Source organism: Ostrinia furnacalis, unplaced genomic scaffold, assembly GCF_004193835.3.
Source record: "Ostrinia furnacalis isolate ACB-3 unplaced genomic scaffold, ASM419383v2 OfSCF3926, whole genome shotgun sequence".
Lineage (NCBI taxonomy): Eukaryota > Metazoa > Arthropoda > Insecta > Lepidoptera > Crambidae > Ostrinia > Ostrinia furnacalis.
The window spans coordinates 27501-46733 of NW_021134165.1; the positions used below are offsets into that span (position 1 = coordinate 27501).

The 19233-nt window shown below is 39.8% G+C and overlaps 2 protein-coding genes across 2 annotated transcripts; both read right to left on the minus strand.

Moving 5' to 3' along the window:
• Nucleotides 1-161: 161 nt before the first annotated feature.
• On the minus strand, nucleotides 162-16446 carry LOC114358431 (uncharacterized). The gene is made up of 15 exons (XM_028312403.1): nucleotides 16342-16446; nucleotides 15949-16086; nucleotides 14891-15290; nucleotides 13559-13739; nucleotides 12988-13154; nucleotides 12399-12657; nucleotides 11430-11585; nucleotides 8127-8243; nucleotides 7062-7224; nucleotides 5935-6271; nucleotides 5196-5515; nucleotides 4524-4661; nucleotides 3858-4114; nucleotides 3087-3254; nucleotides 162-2675 (listed from the first exon to the last, which is right to left on the minus strand). The coding sequence occupies exons 1-15, from the start codon at nucleotides 16444-16446 to the stop codon at nucleotides 2519-2521; spliced, it is 3063 nt and encodes a 1020-aa protein (XP_028168204.1). The 3' UTR covers nucleotides 162-2518.
• A 753-nt stretch (nucleotides 16447-17199) lies between these two features.
• LOC114358432 (uncharacterized) lies at nucleotides 17200-18563 on the minus strand (the record flags this gene model as incomplete). Its single annotated transcript, XM_028312404.1, has 2 exons — nucleotides 17200-17544; nucleotides 18284-18563. Coding segments are annotated over 2 exons (625 nt in total), but the record flags the coding sequence as incomplete, so codon positions are not given.
• Nucleotides 18564-19233: the final 670 nt, after the last annotated feature.

The following is a 19233-nucleotide window of genomic DNA, read 5'->3' on the forward strand; positions in this document are numbered from 1 at the left end:
AAAACTAGGAACAGAAAAGAAATGCTGAATTGAGCACATTTTTAACACAATCTTTCACCCCATTATTCACGAAAACTTAAAACAATACTAATTTCAATGCGATAAAATGAGACAAAAAATAAAATTCAATTCATGTTAAAAAAATGGGGTTAGTCTTATAAAAATATTTTGGATATGTCAGTACACAAAGACTTCACTATATGATACTGATCTGATTGAGATTTACAAAATCTATTTTCCAGAAACTAAGTACAAAATATTTATTATAGTTATGCATTGACAGTAGTTAGGCGGAAGATTTTTATGAATTGCAATATTTATTGTATGAAGTTTTTAAAACATTTTCCGATTAGAATAAGCAGCTCGTAAAAGCACTAAAACGAATGAATTTAAAATGTTAAAGGATTATAGATTAAAATTAATGAATTACAACATAATAATCAACAAGTAAGGAAAATGAATCAATTCATACAACATTAAAATGATATGGCGCAAACATTATGCCTACATCGTGAACAGTTTTCGTTCCATTAAACATAGCACCATTACATTACTTAACAGTTACTTAGATTACTATTATTTACACAGAGATCTCATATAGACTACATCACATTAGATAGCTATACTAACGCGAACCACTGAGATGGCACAAACGGCGAGAAAATTATGAGTTTGAGTCATACGCCGTATGATTTATAGTTCGATAGTTTCGAGTTTATTTCAATAGAGTATATGTATCGATTTTATAAACTGGATAATTAGTACCACCAATCAACGGATTATGTCGTCAAACCATAATGGGTTAGTAGAAATGTATACCCCTACTGTGTATTGGGTAAATGCTCATTCATGCACATAATGAGTTTGTTTTCAAATAGTGGTAACAAAGTTTGAGACAGTTTGGTGGTGTAAGGTACCTGAATTATGACTATCGTAAATATACCCCATTTAGATAAGAATAAATTAAAAATCATATTTTGTGACACGTGTTGCGACATCTACGAGATTGGTGGGATAAACATTATCTCTGCCAAAATAAAATTAATTTCAATAAGGTTGTACAATTTACTACATTACGGGATTCTTTCTGTTATTTAGATCTACTTACATTTATGATGAAGACACATAGTTGTGCGTTTTATTACTTATTGTCCTTTTCGGACATTATTTTATTAAAGTAACTTTTTTATTCATCTAATTTAGTGCGACGTAGTATGGCATACGGATCTTTTTAAAATATAGAATAGTGCAAGGTTGTGGTGCTTTTACGTTGTGGTTGAGCCAGCCCACATTCACAAAATCCGTTAACCCGCCATATCATTTACGCCGACTTTTTCACTAATTTTGATAAGCACTTTCATATAATAATTAATTATAGACACCTATATCACCATGATAAAATGAGCAATATTTAATCGTTGTTATAAGCAAATTAGGAGCTCAGTTTAATAATCTAAAGATATTATTTAATTTTGAGCACATTCGTATTGAATTATAAAAAGGCAAGCGCTATTAACCGTATGCAAAGGTTACTTTCAATTAGATTTAGTATAAACTGACTTGTATGTTATCAGTAATCAGCATGAATTCTAAATTTTTGCTTTTTTACAAAACTTTTCATTATGATTGTGCTAAGTAATGTTAGAGATTAGTATAAGCAATAATATAGTTAACCAAATTATGCATTCTGGTTGTAAGTAAATTGTCTAAAATAAGAAATGCCCACCCCCAAATATTAAATACACCTACCATCATCAAAATTAAAATAATTGAATTAATAGAAATCATTGGACTAATATGCACTAAAAATCTCAAGAATATTTGTTTACATTTTACTAGAAATAGCCAGGGAGCATTTTATTTTACGTATACGAAATTAATCTAACGTTTCTATTGCTTATGCGCTTGATTTAAATGCTAGTCGGTCATGTTACACGAATAATGTAACAACCATTGCACGAATATCACACACTAAATACTCTTCCCTATATAGGTATAAAAATAATTCGAAGAGAGCATGGGGATCTGAGAATCTTATTTGTGTTGGCCTATAGTTAATTGACAGTATCTTGGCTTTATCACAAGAGTGATCGGTTTTCAATATCAATACTCTTATTAATATCAATACAGATTTCTTGCCATGCTAAAAAATGGGAGTGTTGTAGGAAGACAACGTTGATCAGACTATTTCATTATCAGTGTTAAATTGATTTCATTTGTAACGATTCAAATTGTGAATACTGATATTGCATTAAATATTTTAAGTAGAATTTATTAGTCACAATTAGCAACGGTGCGATTAGAGTACTTGTATTGACTTGTCGATTTATTACTTTTAGCAGCAACATTGTCACTATGAAACGTCAAAGTGACATTTGGTGTAAGTTTATCAGCCAACGTTTTTCTAGCAACATTCAGCTGTATTGCCTTGGATTTAAAATCCAAGTTTAGCGTCTAGAGCGTAGACTGTATATAAAAATAAATGCGTTTGGCAGTATGTGTTGCGATTAGGATAGCGTTACGTGTCTTGTATGGCGTTCATGACGTGGACTCGGCCTGAATTGTCGACGGTCACGAAGCAAGAAAACTTCTCGTCGTGGCAGATCTTCTTTGCGCTCATTCCTGTTAGTTTGATGCACGCTAGTATTTCCTTCTTCTTTGAACCCTCCTTGTATCTGGAATTCGGGAAATGAGAATAAAAATACGGTTTCAGAAACCGGGATGAAAACTATCCTATGTCCTTTTCCGAGACTCAAACTATCTCTATGCCAAATCTCATCAAAATCGGATTTGGTTTAGGCGTGAAAGACAGACAGACAGAGTTACTTTCGCATTTATAATATTAGTATAGATTAAAAATATAAGCGTTTTACACTTCTGTCGGGTAAATACAGGTCTTATATCTTAGTCCCGAAAAGGCCCTATTTTGCATGTGATTGACAATGAATGAAAATGATGAAGTCAATTATTTTACGTAATATTCTAGAGTAAATGAACATATTGATAAAATACAATATGTCCCAATATCACACTATCTCGTACTAATCAAAGTTTTTTTTAAACTAGACAAAGGATATGCTACTTACTTTTTCCCCTTCCACAGAAGTTTAAAGCAATCTTGCGATTGGAATGATCCGTTGCCGAAGAAGAAATTACTGTTCGATGAACCTATAGAGAGGTTTTCCATAGCCTCGTGCAGGTCAACTTTGCTCTCCATAGGACTGGCCAAAGGCGTCATCACATTACGTCCAGTCCTGTGAAAAGTAGACAAATGAATTATAGGTTTTGCTTATTATTTACACTTTATTGCATCAAGGGCGGTGAAATGGCAGATTTTATGACAAAAATAATTTTGCAATCAAATTATCTAGGAGAAGTGAATCATAATTATGTTAATTTAAAAAAAAAATCGATAAAGTTTTAAGCTCAAGCGATTGGCTTTGGCTTTATCGGAATTAGAAGACCCGAAAATATGTTGATTCATACTAAATACTCGTCTGTAAATGGTTGGACCAACGACATAAGTAACAAACCTCCAGTAACTCTTGTTAGCCCGCATCTTCATGATATAAGTGACGTTCCACCACACGATCTCCGAGGCCATAGTAACAAGCACCAGTGGGGTGTTGTCTTCATCTGTTACATCGGGGGGAGACAGGGGCGAAGCTTAGCTAATGGTGTAAGTTAACACTAACCTCCAGTAACTTTTGTTAGCCCGCATCTTCATGATATAAGTGACGTTCCACCAGACGATCTCTGAGGCCATAGTAACAAGCACCAGTGGGGTGTTGTCTTCATCTGTTACATCGGGGGGAGACAGGGGCGAAGCTTAGCTAATGGTGTAAGTTAACACTAACCTCCAGTAACTCTTGTTAGCCCGCATCTTCATGATATAAGTGACGTTCCACCACACGATCTCCGAGGCCATAGTAACAAGAACTAGTGGGGTGTTGTCTTCATCTGTTACATCGGGGGGAGACAGGGGTGTAGCGGGTGACTGGCAGTTGGCACTACGGTAGAGGCGGTCGGGCACGGGCGAGAAGGAACAACAGTGGACCGGGGTCTTGTGGTGTTTTAGTAAACGCAGCTGACGTTTGCCCGGGACGTTCCATACCTGAAAAGTTAATGTGGTAATTAGTAACGTCACAGCGTATACTGAGCAAATAGTCATCCAGTTAATTAGACCAGATGTGGAATTGTGTAAAGCAATCGTTATCATTTGACAGTTCATAACGTACGATTATTCTGTCAAACGCTTTGTTTAACTGACTTTATCGTACGTTATGAACTGTCATATGATTACGATTGCTTTACACAATTCCACCTCAGGCTAAATCTCAGGTTCTTGTGTTACTAATCGAAATAACATGTTTTTATTCAGTTTTAAGTTTATACAGAAAAATATAAGGACCGCCAATGTGGAGACAATATTCGTAAATGTCTTAACCATTATAAAATGAAAAAAACTTGACGTAATGTTTAAACCAAATGGTTCATAATTATTATTTCGTGTGCTTACTTACCACAACATCTCCAGAATCCAAACCCATCGCCAGTATAAACCCATCCTCTGATAAATCACACGAGGTGATTCGATTGTTCAGTCTGTAGTCTTGAATTTGGTTGAGTTCAACTTGGTCGCCTACTTTTAACTCGAATGTCTAAAATAAATAAAATCAACATAATAAATAAAAGAATAAACTCGTGTATAATAAGTAATATGATTACAAATATTTAGACGTAAAAATGGCGTTGAATTTTTTATTAAGAAGGAAGAACTAGGCTACCCTTTTATCTTTCGGGGGAAGTATGTTTATAACTAAAAAAATGTAACATTCAATTCTGACTGCTGTAAAGTGAATTGAATGTTTAAATTTTTGATAAATACTTTCTGTAATCTATACTAATATTATAAAGCTGAAGAGTTTGTTTGTTTACTTGAACGCGCTAATCTCCGGAACCACTGGTCCGATTTGAAAAATTCCTTCAGTGTTAGATAGCCCATTTATCGAGGAAGGCTATAGGCTATACAACATCACGCTACGATCAATAGGAGCAGAGAAATAATGAAAAATGTTGCGAAAACGGGTTTTCACGCGTACGAAGTCGCGGGCACAGCTAGTATACCATAATATGATTATCCCACTTCCCACATGAGTAAAGTCGCAGTAAAAACTTAAAACAATATCACTTACCGTAAAACCAGTCTTAAAATCGTCGCATATAGCCAGCACATTCTTCTTATACGCGGCACAAGTTACATGAGCGTCACTCTGCCTCGGGTTCAATATGCAGACCATTTTGTTTGCCTCTTGACTCCACAGTTTCACCAGTGCGTTGCTTTCAACAGTAATGAAACCCACGTCCCGTATGTAGAAACAGTCTACTAAGCCGCAGACACCGCGAAGGCGACTTTTGCCGTCGTGGTTGAAATACCCTCGGCTTCGAGAAGTCTGGCTTGATTCGCTGCCCGAACTGGACAGGTTGTCCGCTTGGCTGCTTTTTTTCTTTATACCTGTAACGTTTTATGAATTAGAGCAGACATTTATGTCTTGTTGGACTATGTATTATGCGATTTTGTCATTAGGAATTTTTCAAGGGATTCATAGTCCTGTATTTTGAAATGATAGCTTTAAATGCTGCTAAAATACTTTAGTCACATTGAAGTTGAACTAATGTCGACTAAGTATTTTTCGATAACTCTTCGAATATTGTCAAATAAACGGCCGGAGTGGTACTCGCGCTTGCGCGCAGTAAAATATTTAACTTTATGCTCTGAATGATTGAGTCTGATGTCGAATCAGCAGTGCACGGTAAAAGCAAACCTGGTTTTTGTGACATCGTCAATGGTCATCATTAATATTTGGAAATACTATGTAACTTGTTTTAAATAAATAATAATAATAAACAACGAGTATTAATTTTTCCACTTACCCTGTATATCATTAAGTATCTCCTGCGATCCAAGATGCACCTTTTCACACTGCATCATCTCCGTTTGCCAATCACCGTCATTGGTCAATCTGTATGCCATCAGGGAGTTTTTGCTGCCGACTATCAGTAATTGCGGGTTGACGAAGTTCAAATATTGCACTGAACTGTACATATTCATTATGTCTTCAGTCTCTTTGGATCTAAGGGCGTATTTTTTCACGATACCAGATCGGAGGCCGTAGATGACATAGAGGTTGCATGGGGAGATCTTGATCGTGGTGATTTCTTCTTCTGGTTGAGTTATTATTTCTGTGAGCACCTTTCTGCCGCGCATTACCTGGAAAGATAGAGAAATAAATTGTAGCGTAGGTTAAAGTGGCTTGATCGGCGTTTATTCTCAGCACTTGCTATGTGTTTATCTCAAAGCGCTGATAGGGCCCAAAAGATAATTAAACATGTAAATTGCCCCTTAATTTACCCTTTTTGTTTGACGTTCATAAGTGCCATAATATTGGTCTAATCTAAACTGTATAAAGCCCGGTCCGTGAGCACGTAGAATTTTGTCACGTGTTTGTTTTTACGTGAGCGTGCGAGCGCGATAGCAACATAATTATGCGCGAGCGATAAGGATGGGTAGCTTGGGGTCATTGGACAAAATTCTACGTGCTCACGGACCAGACTTTAAAATATTTTATCATCAACCACGGCTAGGAGAGGCATAGTGGCGCCAGGGCTATTGCAAAGCCCGCGTAGGTTGAGCGGCTTGATGCAGCGGCAGTCTAGGCTAAGGCTAGGCACCACCGGCCGCTTGGGGGCGCCAGTTTGAACGACTGTACCTCTTGGGAGTGGTAGACGTAGCATTTTGCACCTTATGCTTATGCGTGTAGAGATCAATCTTACCTGTATGTTGCTCTTGTCATCGACGACAGCTAGAAGAGGCATAGTGGCGCCAGGGCTGTTACAAAGTCCGCGTAGGTTGAGTGGTTTGATACAACGGCGGTCTAGGCTAAGGCTAGGCACCACCGGCCGCTTGGGGGCACCACTGTTCTGGGACGACTGGTGTCTTTTGGGGTTGGAGGACGTAGCATTTTGAGCATTATGCACATGCGTGTAGAGATCAATCTTACCTGTATGTTGCTCTTGTCATCGACTACCGCTAGCAGAGGCATAGTGGCGCCAGGGCTGTTACAAAGTCCGCGTAGGTTGAGTGGTTTGATACAACGGCGGTCTAGGCTAAGGCTAGGCACCACCGGCCGCTTGGGCGCGCCAGTGTGCTGAAACGACTGGTGTCTCTTGGGGTTGAAGGACGTAGCATTTTGAGCCTTATGCACATGCGTGTAGAGATCAATCTTACCTGTATGTTGCTCTTGTCATCGACTACCGCTAGCAGAGGCATAGTAGCGCCAGGGCTATTACAAAGCCCGCGCAGGTTGAGTGGCTTGATGCAGCGGCGGTCTAGGCTAAGGCTAGGCACCACCGGCCGCTTGGGGGCGCCCAGTTTGAACGACTGTACCTCTTGGGAGTGGTAGACGTAGCATCTTGAGCCTTATGCATATGCGTGTAGAGATCAATCTTACCTGTATATTGCTCTTGTCATCGACTACCGCTAGCAGAGGCATAGTGGCGCCAGGGCTAATACAAAGCCCGCGCAGGTTGAGTGGCCTGATACAATGGCGGTCTAAGCTGAGACTTGGCACCACCGGCCGTCAGTGTGCTAGAACTACAGAAATACTGGTGCCTCTTGGGAGTGGTAGACGTAGCATCTTGAGCCTTATGCACATGCGTATAGAGACCAATCTTACCTGTATGTTGCTCTTGTCATCGACCACAGCTAGCAGAGGCATAGTGGCGCCAGGGCTATTACAAAGCCCGCGCAGGTTGAGTGGCTTGATGCAGCGGCGGTCTAGGCTAAGGCTAGGCACCACCGGCCGCTTGGGGGCACCAGTGTGCTGAAACGACTGGTGTCTCTTAGGGTTGGAGGACGTAGTATTTTGTGCCTTATGTATATGCATGTAAAGATCAATCTTACCTGTATGTTACTCTTGTCATCGACGACAGCTAGTAGAGGCATAGTGGCGCCAGGGCTGTTACAAAGTCCGCGTAGATTAAGTGGCTTGATACAACGGCGGTCTAGGCTAAGGCTAGGCACCACCGGCCGCTTGGGGGCGCCAGTGTGCTGAAACGACTGGTGCCGCTTAGGAGTGGTGGAGGCGCTTTGAACGGTGCTGTTTGTGGCTGTGGTACTCGGTGTCTGAGGAGACACAGCGATGTTGAAGCTTACGTCGAATCTCTTTGTGAGGCGGACTTTGCTGTAAAATAATATAATAATAATAGTTAAGTGTCAAATCTATATTTATAAAAGCGAAAAGTCACTGACTGATTGACTCACTCACTCATCACGAAATCTCAGAAACTACAAGTGCTAGGAGCACAGAATAATAATAAGTACTTCGTACAGAAGATTTTCTTCGCGAAGGTATTTAAAAAAAATTATGCTCAATATCGTTAACAATATGGTGTAATTTAGCTTGTCTCAAGAGTCGAGCACCATTTTGTTGACAAACGTCAGTGGTACTGCGCCGAAGACATAGGGCTGCCTTCGGTAAAATGATGTGTGACGTGAGGTGCCAAACTGCGAAAAATGGCGGAGGAAATACATGAATAAGCATGAATTATATTTTGTGTTTCTAATATTATTCAGGCAGTTAAAAAATACTGTAGAGTATTAATTGCACCACCGTTTTTACATATGGTTTATTGTCTTTACAATGCAAATGGGTGAAGAATACGTGCGTGCGTCAATACTCGCTCGTGATTGTCCTGTCGATTTGGTATCTCAGGAGGGGTAGTCGCGCGTGTTTTGTTTTCGATGCAAACTCGCGGAGATGAACAGGCCTGCTAGGAGTCTCAAATTTTGCATGGGGTTCCTTTTAAAACGTAGGTGCTCACTAAGAACGGATTTTACGAAAGGGGGTAAAACGGGATCCCCGCTTATGAAGTCGCGGGCGGCCGCTTGTATTTTATTATCACCCAAAGAGCAATGGAGCGGGCTATACACGAAGTTTTTCTATGGATCGAATCAGAAATGACATAGCCCGCAGAATTGCCAAACTGAAGTGGCAGTAGGTGGGGCACATAGTCCACGATTCGGAAGACGTGATGGGTAGTAGTCCTCCCACTATGTGGACCGACGACCTGGTGAAGGTCGTGGGAAGTACCGGGATGCCGGTCGTTGTGGAAATTATTGGGGAAGGNCCTATGTCCTTTTCCGAGACTCAAACTATCTCTATGCCAAATCTCATCAAAATCGGATTTGGTTTAGGCGTGAAAGACAGACAGACAGAGTTACTTTCGCATTTATAATATTAGTATAGATTAAAAATATAACCCCCTTACTAATAAAACTTACACGCTCGTTGAACAGTGTTTTAAAGTGACGTGTAGTATGGAAATGTTATTTTAAAACAGTGTTCAACAACTGTGTAACTTTTTATTAGTAAGGGGGTAAGCGTTTTACACTTCTGTCGGGTAAATACAGGTCTTATATCTTGGTCCCGATGAATGAAAATGATGAAGTCATCAATAAATTATTTTACATAATATTCTAGAGTAAATGAACATATTGATAAAATACAATATGTCCCAATATCACACTATCTCGTACTAATCAAAGTTTTTTTTAAACTAGACAAAGGATATGCTACTTACTTTTTCCCCTTCCACAGAAGTTTAAAGCAATCTTGCGATTGGAATGATCCGTTGCCGAAGAAGAAATTACTGTTCGATGAACCTATGGAGAGGTTTTCCATAGCCTCGTGCAGGTCAACTTTGCTCTCCATAGGACTGGCCAAAGGCGTCATCACATTACGCCCAGTCCTGAAAAAGTAATTTACTTATTTACACTTTATTGCATTTCGTGTTGAAATTGCAGATTTTATGCTAAAAAGCATATTTTATGATTGGTAATCAGAAAAATAACTAATGCGAAGTGAATCTCAATGTCAATCGTAACTTTCGCTAAGCAATAGTGATGAGGACCAGTAGTCTTATTCACGTAACAAAACTTCAACGACAACAAAACACTGAGTTGAAATCTTGTCGAGTAATCGTTCTATCAAAATGATCCTTGTGAATACGGATTTAGAACTGTTTTTCAATGGGACTACTTTTGAATGTCAGCGGGATCTTGACTCACATGACTGTCAAAATTAGTGAATTAGGTATGGTTGCCTTCCATCCATGATTCAACGTGTCAGGAGGTGACAGGGGCGGACCTTAACTAAATGGAATAAAGTAACAAACCTCCAGTAACTCTTGTTAGCCCGCATCTTCATGATATAAATGACGTTCCACCACACGATCTCTGAGGCCATAGTAACAATCACCAGTGGGGTATTGTCTTGAGTGCATTACCGCAGCAAAATTTTTATAAATGTTGTGCTTTAGAGAGTCGAGAGTATAGCAGATAATCAGTCCATCGTGAGCAGAAATTTGTCCACTAATAGCAAAATTCGTTCAAATTATAGTTTTAAAGTTATTAGGAAAAAACAGATTTTGCTGGGGTAATGTTTGAAACATTACCCCAGCAAATTTTTTTTTTAAAGCCGTTCTATCCCGGAACCAAATACATGGATAGATAGCTTTTGTTGCGTAGTAATTTGCCCACGAATAGCAAAATTTGTTCGTGTTACGGTTCTCAAGTTATTCAGAATTTTGCTGGGGTAATGTTTTGTGATGTCCCAGATCTCGTAAATGGCTCAACGCAGAAGTTTGAAAAAAATACCAATGATAGACCTTGATATGTCCAAATTAGTTCAAGCATTAGTCATTGATTTGAATGATAAACACCAGTGTAATTAAATGATTTCGAAAATCAGATAAAACGGATTTGTGAGTAAACCAGTACTCTTACAATCGAATAAAAAGGTGTAGCATGTACCCTTGGTACACCTTTATAACCACAGTAAATATAAATGATGTGGCTTTGCTCAAAAGAGAGATTTCAAGAAATTTCAATTTATTTTAACAGTCTTACTTTCGTGGCCGAATACGCAATTCCCTTATAACAAGGGAACATGGAATACAACGGACAAATTAAAATGTTCTTTGAATAAGCTATCCTGTTAATTTCAGCTTTATATTACGACTTAAAAGAAAGTTATTGAACTGCAAAAAATATCAGGAATTCTTCTATAAGCCAACCAAATTATAAAGGTTACAGAAAAGCGATCACTCCATACATACAGGTATACTTCGCAAATTAGTAGCTTAGCTGTCAATGTTTTGTACAGTTATGTGGAATATTGTAATTCGTGCAAAAGATTTTTAAATATTAACTTTCTAATCAGTCTCCATCGTCCTTCCACCATGCGTTTTTTTTTTCAAAATAATGTCTNGGGGAAGGCCTTTGTCCAGCAGTGGAAGTTATTTGGCTGTAGCGAACCTACGAGCAAGTGTGTATTTTTTATCTGAAATTAACAATAAAATGAACTTACCCGTTCTTCTGGGTCTGCTGCAATACATAAGTCGGTTCCAGGTTCCACACTTTGGCGGAGTTTTCGATAGTGCCGGTCCCGGTAAGCAGTACGTCTGAGCCCGGCTCAAAGTCGTTCCAAACGGCTATTTCGCTGACATCCATTGATACTACATTTCTAAAAGAGATTAAAATGTTTTATTATAATATCCCGCGGGTATCGTAAGAGGCGATTTAGGGACTACACATCAAACAGAGAACGGGCAGCAGCACTCTCTGAAAAACATCAATCTTTTATACTGCGATCTCCAACCCGCCTGCTAAGCGTGGGGATTATGGCAAAACCCTCCATTATAGTGGAGGAGGCTCATCATAGTTTAATAGTGGACTGTAAAGGGCTGTTGATGATGATGGTTATAATATTGAAGACCTATTGGCGCAGTTGACGTCGATGCGAGCATACGTTATCACTTGGATGGAAAAAGAAAGGAAATTAGTTTTTTTTATGCTAGACAAGGCAGGTGGTATTTGACCGCAATCGCACCTGGTTTTTTTTTTTTAATTATTTATTCAGTTTAGACCACAATTGGCACTTATGAACGTCAATAGTGAACGTCAATATAACTTTACATGTCTCCTTATCTTTTGGGCCCTACCAGCGCTTCGAGACAAACATATGGCAAGTGCTGAGAAGAAACGCCGGAACAAACAAAGTGAGATGCAGTCTAGGATGGTACATATCTGCCCTGTAAGTGCCTATTCACTCTCACCTTGAAACCGCCCAGTTTGAGATTTTTGATCCTAGTTGCAGAATTTTTGAATTTCACTCACATTCAACCACACAGGTTGTCTTTACCTCTCTTGTTATACGGACGCCAGCACATCAGACTTACATTTTTGTTGCAATATCGCCCCTGTTACAACCACATAAGACACCGTGTTTAGTTTGATGTGCTGTCGTCTGTTTTAAAAGTATCAATAACATTCTTACCCCCTCCGATTTTCCAAGTCAAATATGCGTGAGTTGGTCTTCAAGTCTATACAGATGACCCGGCTATCATCTGTCGAAGCGAACAGCAAAGTGCCAATCTTATTAACAACTATGGTCAGGAATAAAAGATTGTCCTTCACGTCTTTGGCCTCAATAATTTTGTTGCACATGCACGTATTGCTTTGGTAATTTATTTGATACAGGTGTTGCGTTATTTCTTTCGCTTTTAGGGTGATGATTTTGATTGTTTTGTGGTGACCTGTAAGAAATAAGGTTTTAGTTTGGGGCCAATAACTAATTTAGTAAATACATGATTGCTTGGTCATGCCATATTTTGAGTCTTGAATTAAACTTCAAAAAACTGTAAGTGATAAAGCTGTCGTTTCATATTACATTTCTTCATGCTAATTGACAATCATGGCGCAAGTATACTATGCCGGAAATTGGCCGAGACGTAATAGTGTGAACACCATCTCAGTTACTTTCTTCTTCGCACACCCGTGTGTCGCCCATACTTCGATCGATGTTCTAGCGCTTCGTCTCGGTCATAGTTCATAGTGTACTTGCGCCATTAGATTTAATGACTAACTTGGAACAACTAAGATGTTGAGCACCGGCCCAGTTTCCTTTATGGTCATGATCTTGTCTTTGCTCGTCTGGTCGATGACGAACAGATAGTTGGCGCCGTTGCTGACCACAGCCGCGATCAAGTAGTTGTCGTAGTTGCATGGAGCGCAGCATAGTATCTCTTGGTCCCTGTGAATATAAATAATAATTGTCAGATTATAATCTGACGTAGTTAGATTACAATATAACCTAACCCACTGTTAGTTTACAATCTCACTCGTTATATTATAAACTAGCTTTCCGCCCGCGGCTTCGCCCGTGTGGAATTTTGTCTGTCACAGAAAAACAATTACAGTATTTGCTCACCGTTTAGACCTACCCTGGACTACGACAAACATTTTAAAACCAAAATCAGCTTAATCGGCCCAGCAGTTCACGAGTTTTAATCAGACTAACGAACATCAATTCATTTTTATTTATATAGATAGATTGACGACGTTCACAATTTAACGTTCACACACGTTGAAAAAATAATTATTTAGCATCAACAATTTATGTGCTATAAAATTAAATAACTGTCGATAAAGACTCACCTGTCAAAATTGTCGAACACCTTTAGCACCGTCCCATCGACGTTGTAAAGCACAATCATCTTGGCTGTGTGCGCGATTAACACCTCGTGATGGTTGGCCCAGCGGCAGTTCAGGAATAAACCCAGCTTGGGCTGTATCGTGCAGTTGCTTGGACAGTTGTTGTTGTATAGTTCTTCGTTTTCTGGAAAATAATGGGGAATATTTGAGTATAGATAGTAAATATTATATTAGGGAGATTACGCACTGCATTCTATCAACATCTGATATTGTAGGTTTGCTGTGGTATTGTTTGTATAAGAGTTTTTAAGAATTACATTTTGTAAACCTTCGCAAAGTCAACTGCCTGAATAAGACAGACTTCGATATTAATTGAGTATCAAGTTATTCTAAGTGAATTGCAGGACCAGTGTCTCTTTTGATAATAGCTTTCAAATTGGACTATACATATACAACGTGTCNTTTTCTCTGATTTTCGAAATCATTTAATTACACTGGTGTTTATTATTCAAATCAATGACTAATGCTTGAACTAATTTGGACATATCAAGGTCTATCATTGGTATTTTTTTGAAACTTCTGCGTTGAGCCATTTACGAGATCTGGGACATCACAAAACATTACCCCAGCAAAATTCTGAATAACTTGAGAACCGTAACGCGAACAAATTTTGCTATTCGTGGACAAATTACTACGCAACAAAAGCTATCTATCCATGTATTTGGTTCCGGGATAGAACGACTTTCAAAAAAAAATTTTGCTGGGGTAATGTTTCAAACATTACCCCAGCAAAATCTGTTTTTTCCTAATAACTTTAAAACTATAATTTGAACGAATTTTGCTATTAGTGGACAAATTTCTGCTCACGATGGACTGATTATCTGCTATACTCTCGACTCTCTAAAGCACAACATTTATAAAAATTTTGCTGCGGTAATGCACTCTATTGTCTTCATCTGTTACATTGGGGGGAGACAGGGGCGGACCTTAACTCAATGGAATACAAACCTCCAGTAACTCTTGTTAGCCCGCATCTTCATGATATAAGTGACGTTCCACCACACGATCTCTGAGGCCATAGTAACAAGCACCAGTGGAGTGTTGTCTTCATTTGTTACATCGGGGGGAGACAGGGACGAAGCTTAACTAATGGTATAAGTCAACACTAACCTCCAGTAACTCTTGTTAGCCCGCATCTTCATGATATAAGTGACGTTCCACCACACGATCTCCGAGGCCATAGTAACAAGCACCAGTGGGGTATTGTCTTCATCTGTTACATCGGGGGGAGACAGGGGCGGACCTTAACTCAATGGAATACAAACCTCCAGTAACTCTTCTTAGCCCGCATCTTCATGATATAAGTGACGTTCCACCACACGATCTCCGAGGCCATAGTAACAAGCACCAGTGGGGTGTTGTCTTCATCTGTTACATTGGGGGGAGACAGGGGTGGACATACTCGATGGAATACAAACCTCCAGTAACTCTTGTTAGCCCGCATCTTCATGATATAAGTGACGTTCCACCACACGATCTCCGAGGCCATAGTAACAAGAACCAGTGGTGTGTTATCTTCATCTGTTACATCGGGGGGAGACAGGGGTGTAGCGGGTGACTGGCAGTTGGCACTACGGTAGAGGCGGTCGGGCACGGGCGAGAAGGAACAACAGTGGACCGGGGTCTTGTGGTGTTTTAGTAAACGCAGCTGACGTTTGCCCGGGACGTTCCATACCTGAAAAGTTAATGTGGTAATTAGTCACAGCTTATACTGAGCAAATGCTATACAATTAAGGACTGATTTTTCAATCGTCGGATAACTTTTAACTGAAGAAAAACTAACTACTACTAAACTTGTTATTTTGACATAATGCCCATACTGAAACTGTTAGGCCTAGAACAGACGGTGAAACGCAACTGCAACGAAATTGCAACTTTCTGTTCTGATGATTCTGATGAATGAAACTGAAAGTTTCAAACTGGTCTGGTCGCGTCATGTGTGGTCTCTCAACGGACGCTATGGCAGAAACTTAGATGCAACTCAAAAGTAACTAGCAGTTGTAGTTTCGTTGCAGTTGCGTTTCACCGTCTGTTCTGGGCCTTAATGTGCAAAACTTATTCTTCAGATAAAAGTTATCCGACGATTGAAAAATCAGCCCTTAGTACGCTTGGAATAAACAGTTGATAAGACCAGGCTAAATCTCAGGATCTTGTGTTACTAATTTAAATAATATGTATTTATTCCGTTTGAAGTTTATACAGAAAAATCTAAAATTACACTAGGATCGCCAATGTGGAGACAATATCCGTAAAGGTCTTAACCATTATGAATGAAAAAAACTTGACGTAATGTTTAAACCAAATGGTTCATATTATTTCGTGTGCTTACTTACCACAACATCTCCAGAATCCAAACCCATCGCCAGTATAAACCCATCCTCTGATAAATCACACGAGGTGATTCGATTGTTCAGTCTGTAGTCTTGAATTTGGTTGAGTTCAATTTGGTCGCCTACTTTTAACTCGAATGTCTAAAATAAATCAAGATTAAAAACTAAAATAATATAGTGTATAAAAATTCAAATAATACAGATGTGAACGTGGTGCTGAATTTTGTTAAGAAGGAAGAAGAATCTTTTGTCTTTAGGAGCATATAAGTTTAATGGGTAATCAAAAATTGATACATTGAATTCTGACTGCGGTAATGAATAATATCAAATGATCGATCAATACTTTCTAAAACCACGAATGAAGTCTCAGTTAAAACTTAAAACAATATCACTTACCGTAAAACCAGTCTTAAAATCGTCGCATATAGCCAGCACATTCTTCTTATACGCAGCACACGTCACATGAGCGTCACTCTGCCTCGGATTCAATATGCAGACCATTTTGTTTGCCTCCTGACTCCAAAGCTTGACCAAGGCGTTGCTTTCCACAGTAATGAAACCCACGTCCCGTATGTAGAAACAGTCTACTAAGCCGCAGACTCCACGTAGGCGACTTTTGCCGTCGTGGTTGAAATACCCTCGGCTTCGAGAAGTCTGGCTTGATTCGCTGCCCGAACTGGACAGGTTGTCCGCTTGGCTGCTTTTTTTCTTTATACCTGAAAGGTTTTATGAATTAGAGCAGATATTTATGTCTTCTATTGCGTGTTCCCGCCGACGGACAGGTACTTTACGGAGTGCTTCTCCTTCAGCGGTAGGGCGCAGTAACGTCAAGGGACCCGCTGAAAATCGGTGTCGAGGCATGCCCCGATTAATGCTGAGCGGGCCCCTATTTGACAGCAGGGCACAATGTTTCTTCTTTTTGTAATTTATGTAAATGTGATGGCGCTCTGTTTGTCAAATAAAACATTTTTTACTTTTTACTTTACTTCTTGTTGGACTATGTATTTTATGCAATTTTGTCATTAGGAATACAAAATGTATTCATAGTTAGTCCTGTATTGAATATATTGAAATGATAGCTTTAAACTTTAAATACCTCTAAGGTTGAGTTGTACCACCTAACTTTGACCGTAACTATTACGATAACCGATGTTATTTTATGGAGTTTGACAGATTTTTGACGTTTGTCAAAGTTAAAGTAAGATGGTGCAACCCAGCCTAAGTATTAGACAGACAATATTCGAGGGAATTTTACTACTTACCCTGTATATCATTAAGTATCTCCTGCGATCCAAGATGCACTTTTTCACACTGCATCATCTCAGTTTGCCAATCACCGTCATTGGTCAACCTGTATGCCATCAGGGAGTTTTTGCTGCCGACTATCAATAATTGCGGGTTGACGAAGTTCAAATATTGCACTGAACTGTACATATTCATTATGTCTTCGGTCTCTTTAGATCTAAGGGCGTATTTCTTCACGATACCAGATCGGAGGCCATATATGACATAGAGATTGCAAGGGGAGATCTTGATCGTGGTGATTTCTTCTTCTGGTTGAGTTATTATTTCTGTGAGCACCTTTCTGCCGCGCATTACCTGGAAACAAAGAAAGATAAATTTTAGCATAAGTTAAAGTGGCTTGATCGGCGTTTCTTCTCAGCACTTGCTATGTTTATCTCAAAGCGCTGATAGGGCCCAAAAGATAATTAAACATGTGAATTGCCCCTTAAGGGCTACCCTATTTAATATTATGGCACTTATGAACGTCAAACAAAAATGTTTGACGTTCATAAGTGCCATAATATTGGTCTAATCTAAACTGTATAAAGCCCGGTCCGTGAGCACGTCGAATTTTGCCACGTGTTTGTTTTCAGGTGAGTGTGCGAGCGCGATAGCAACATAATTACGCGCGAGCGATAAGGATGGGTAGCTTGGGGTCATTGGACAAAATTCTACGTGCTCACGGACCAGACTTTGAAAAAAAATTGATTTTGATCGCGCGCCGTTCTAATCTAAGGCTAGGCACCACTAGTCCTGGAACGACTAACTGGTGCCTTATGAGAGTGGTGGACGTAGCATTTTGCGCCTTATGCACATGCGTGTAGAGATCAATCTTACTTGCATGTTACTCTTGTAATTGACGACAGCTAGCAGAGGCATAGTGGCGCCAGGGCTATTACAAAGCCCGCGCAGGTTGAGTGGCTTGATGCAACGGCGGTCTAGGCTAAGGCTAGGCTCCACCGGCCACCAGTGTTCTAGACCTACTGGTGCCTCTTGGAGTTGGAAGACGTAGCATTTTGCGTCTTATGCATATGCCTATAGAGATCAATCTTACCTGTATATTGCTCTTGTCATCTACTACCGCTAGCAGAGGCATAGTGGCGCCAGGGCTGTTACAAAGTCCGCGTAGATTAAGTGGCTTGATACAACGGCGGTCCAGGCTAAGGCTAGGCACCACCGGCCGCTTGGGGGCGCCAGTGTGCTGAAACGACTGGTGCCGCTTAGGAGTGGTGGAGGCGCTTTGTACGGTGCTGTTTGTGGCTGTGGTACTCGGTGTCTGAGGAGACACCGCGATGTTAAAGCTGACGTCGAATCTCTTTGTGAGGCGGACTTTGCTGTAAAAATAATACAATAACAAAATTTAGGTATACAAAGTATTTTATAAGGTTTAAAATCACGGAGTTAGCCTGCGTGATCAAATTAATAAACCCGAATGACATAGCCCGCAGAATTGATAAACATAAGTGGCAGTGGCCGGGGCACATACACTCGACATCAAATAAATCGCACCTCCCGCGACAAGCAATTTCAAATGTATGCATCCCCACTTCCCACCAATATTGGCACCATTTAAAAACCTAGTTCTAAACTTCATTTTATTAAAGGAAAGGTTTTTACCCCTAAAATGTGTCTTTAGAAGGATCTAGAGTCACTTCTTCAAAAAATAGGTAGCTGTTACGCTTGAGCCAACTTTTATGGCTATAAAACTGTTAAGTTGGGATTAATCGCTATCCATATGTTAAAGAGGAAAAGGCGTCGCGAAAGGTGAGGTTTATTTGATGTTGAGTATAGTTCGTAGAGTTGATGGCCGTAGGGTCAGAAATGTTCTCGAGTGGCGACCGGTAGACTGACCGACTACGCGCAGGCCTGTTCATCTCCGCGAGTTTACATCGAAAACAAAACACGCACGATTGCCCCCTACAAGAGTACTATTCGACAAGGCCTCACATACGAGCGAGCATTGACTCACGCACGCGTATTCTTGTGTATGATGGAAAAAATTTA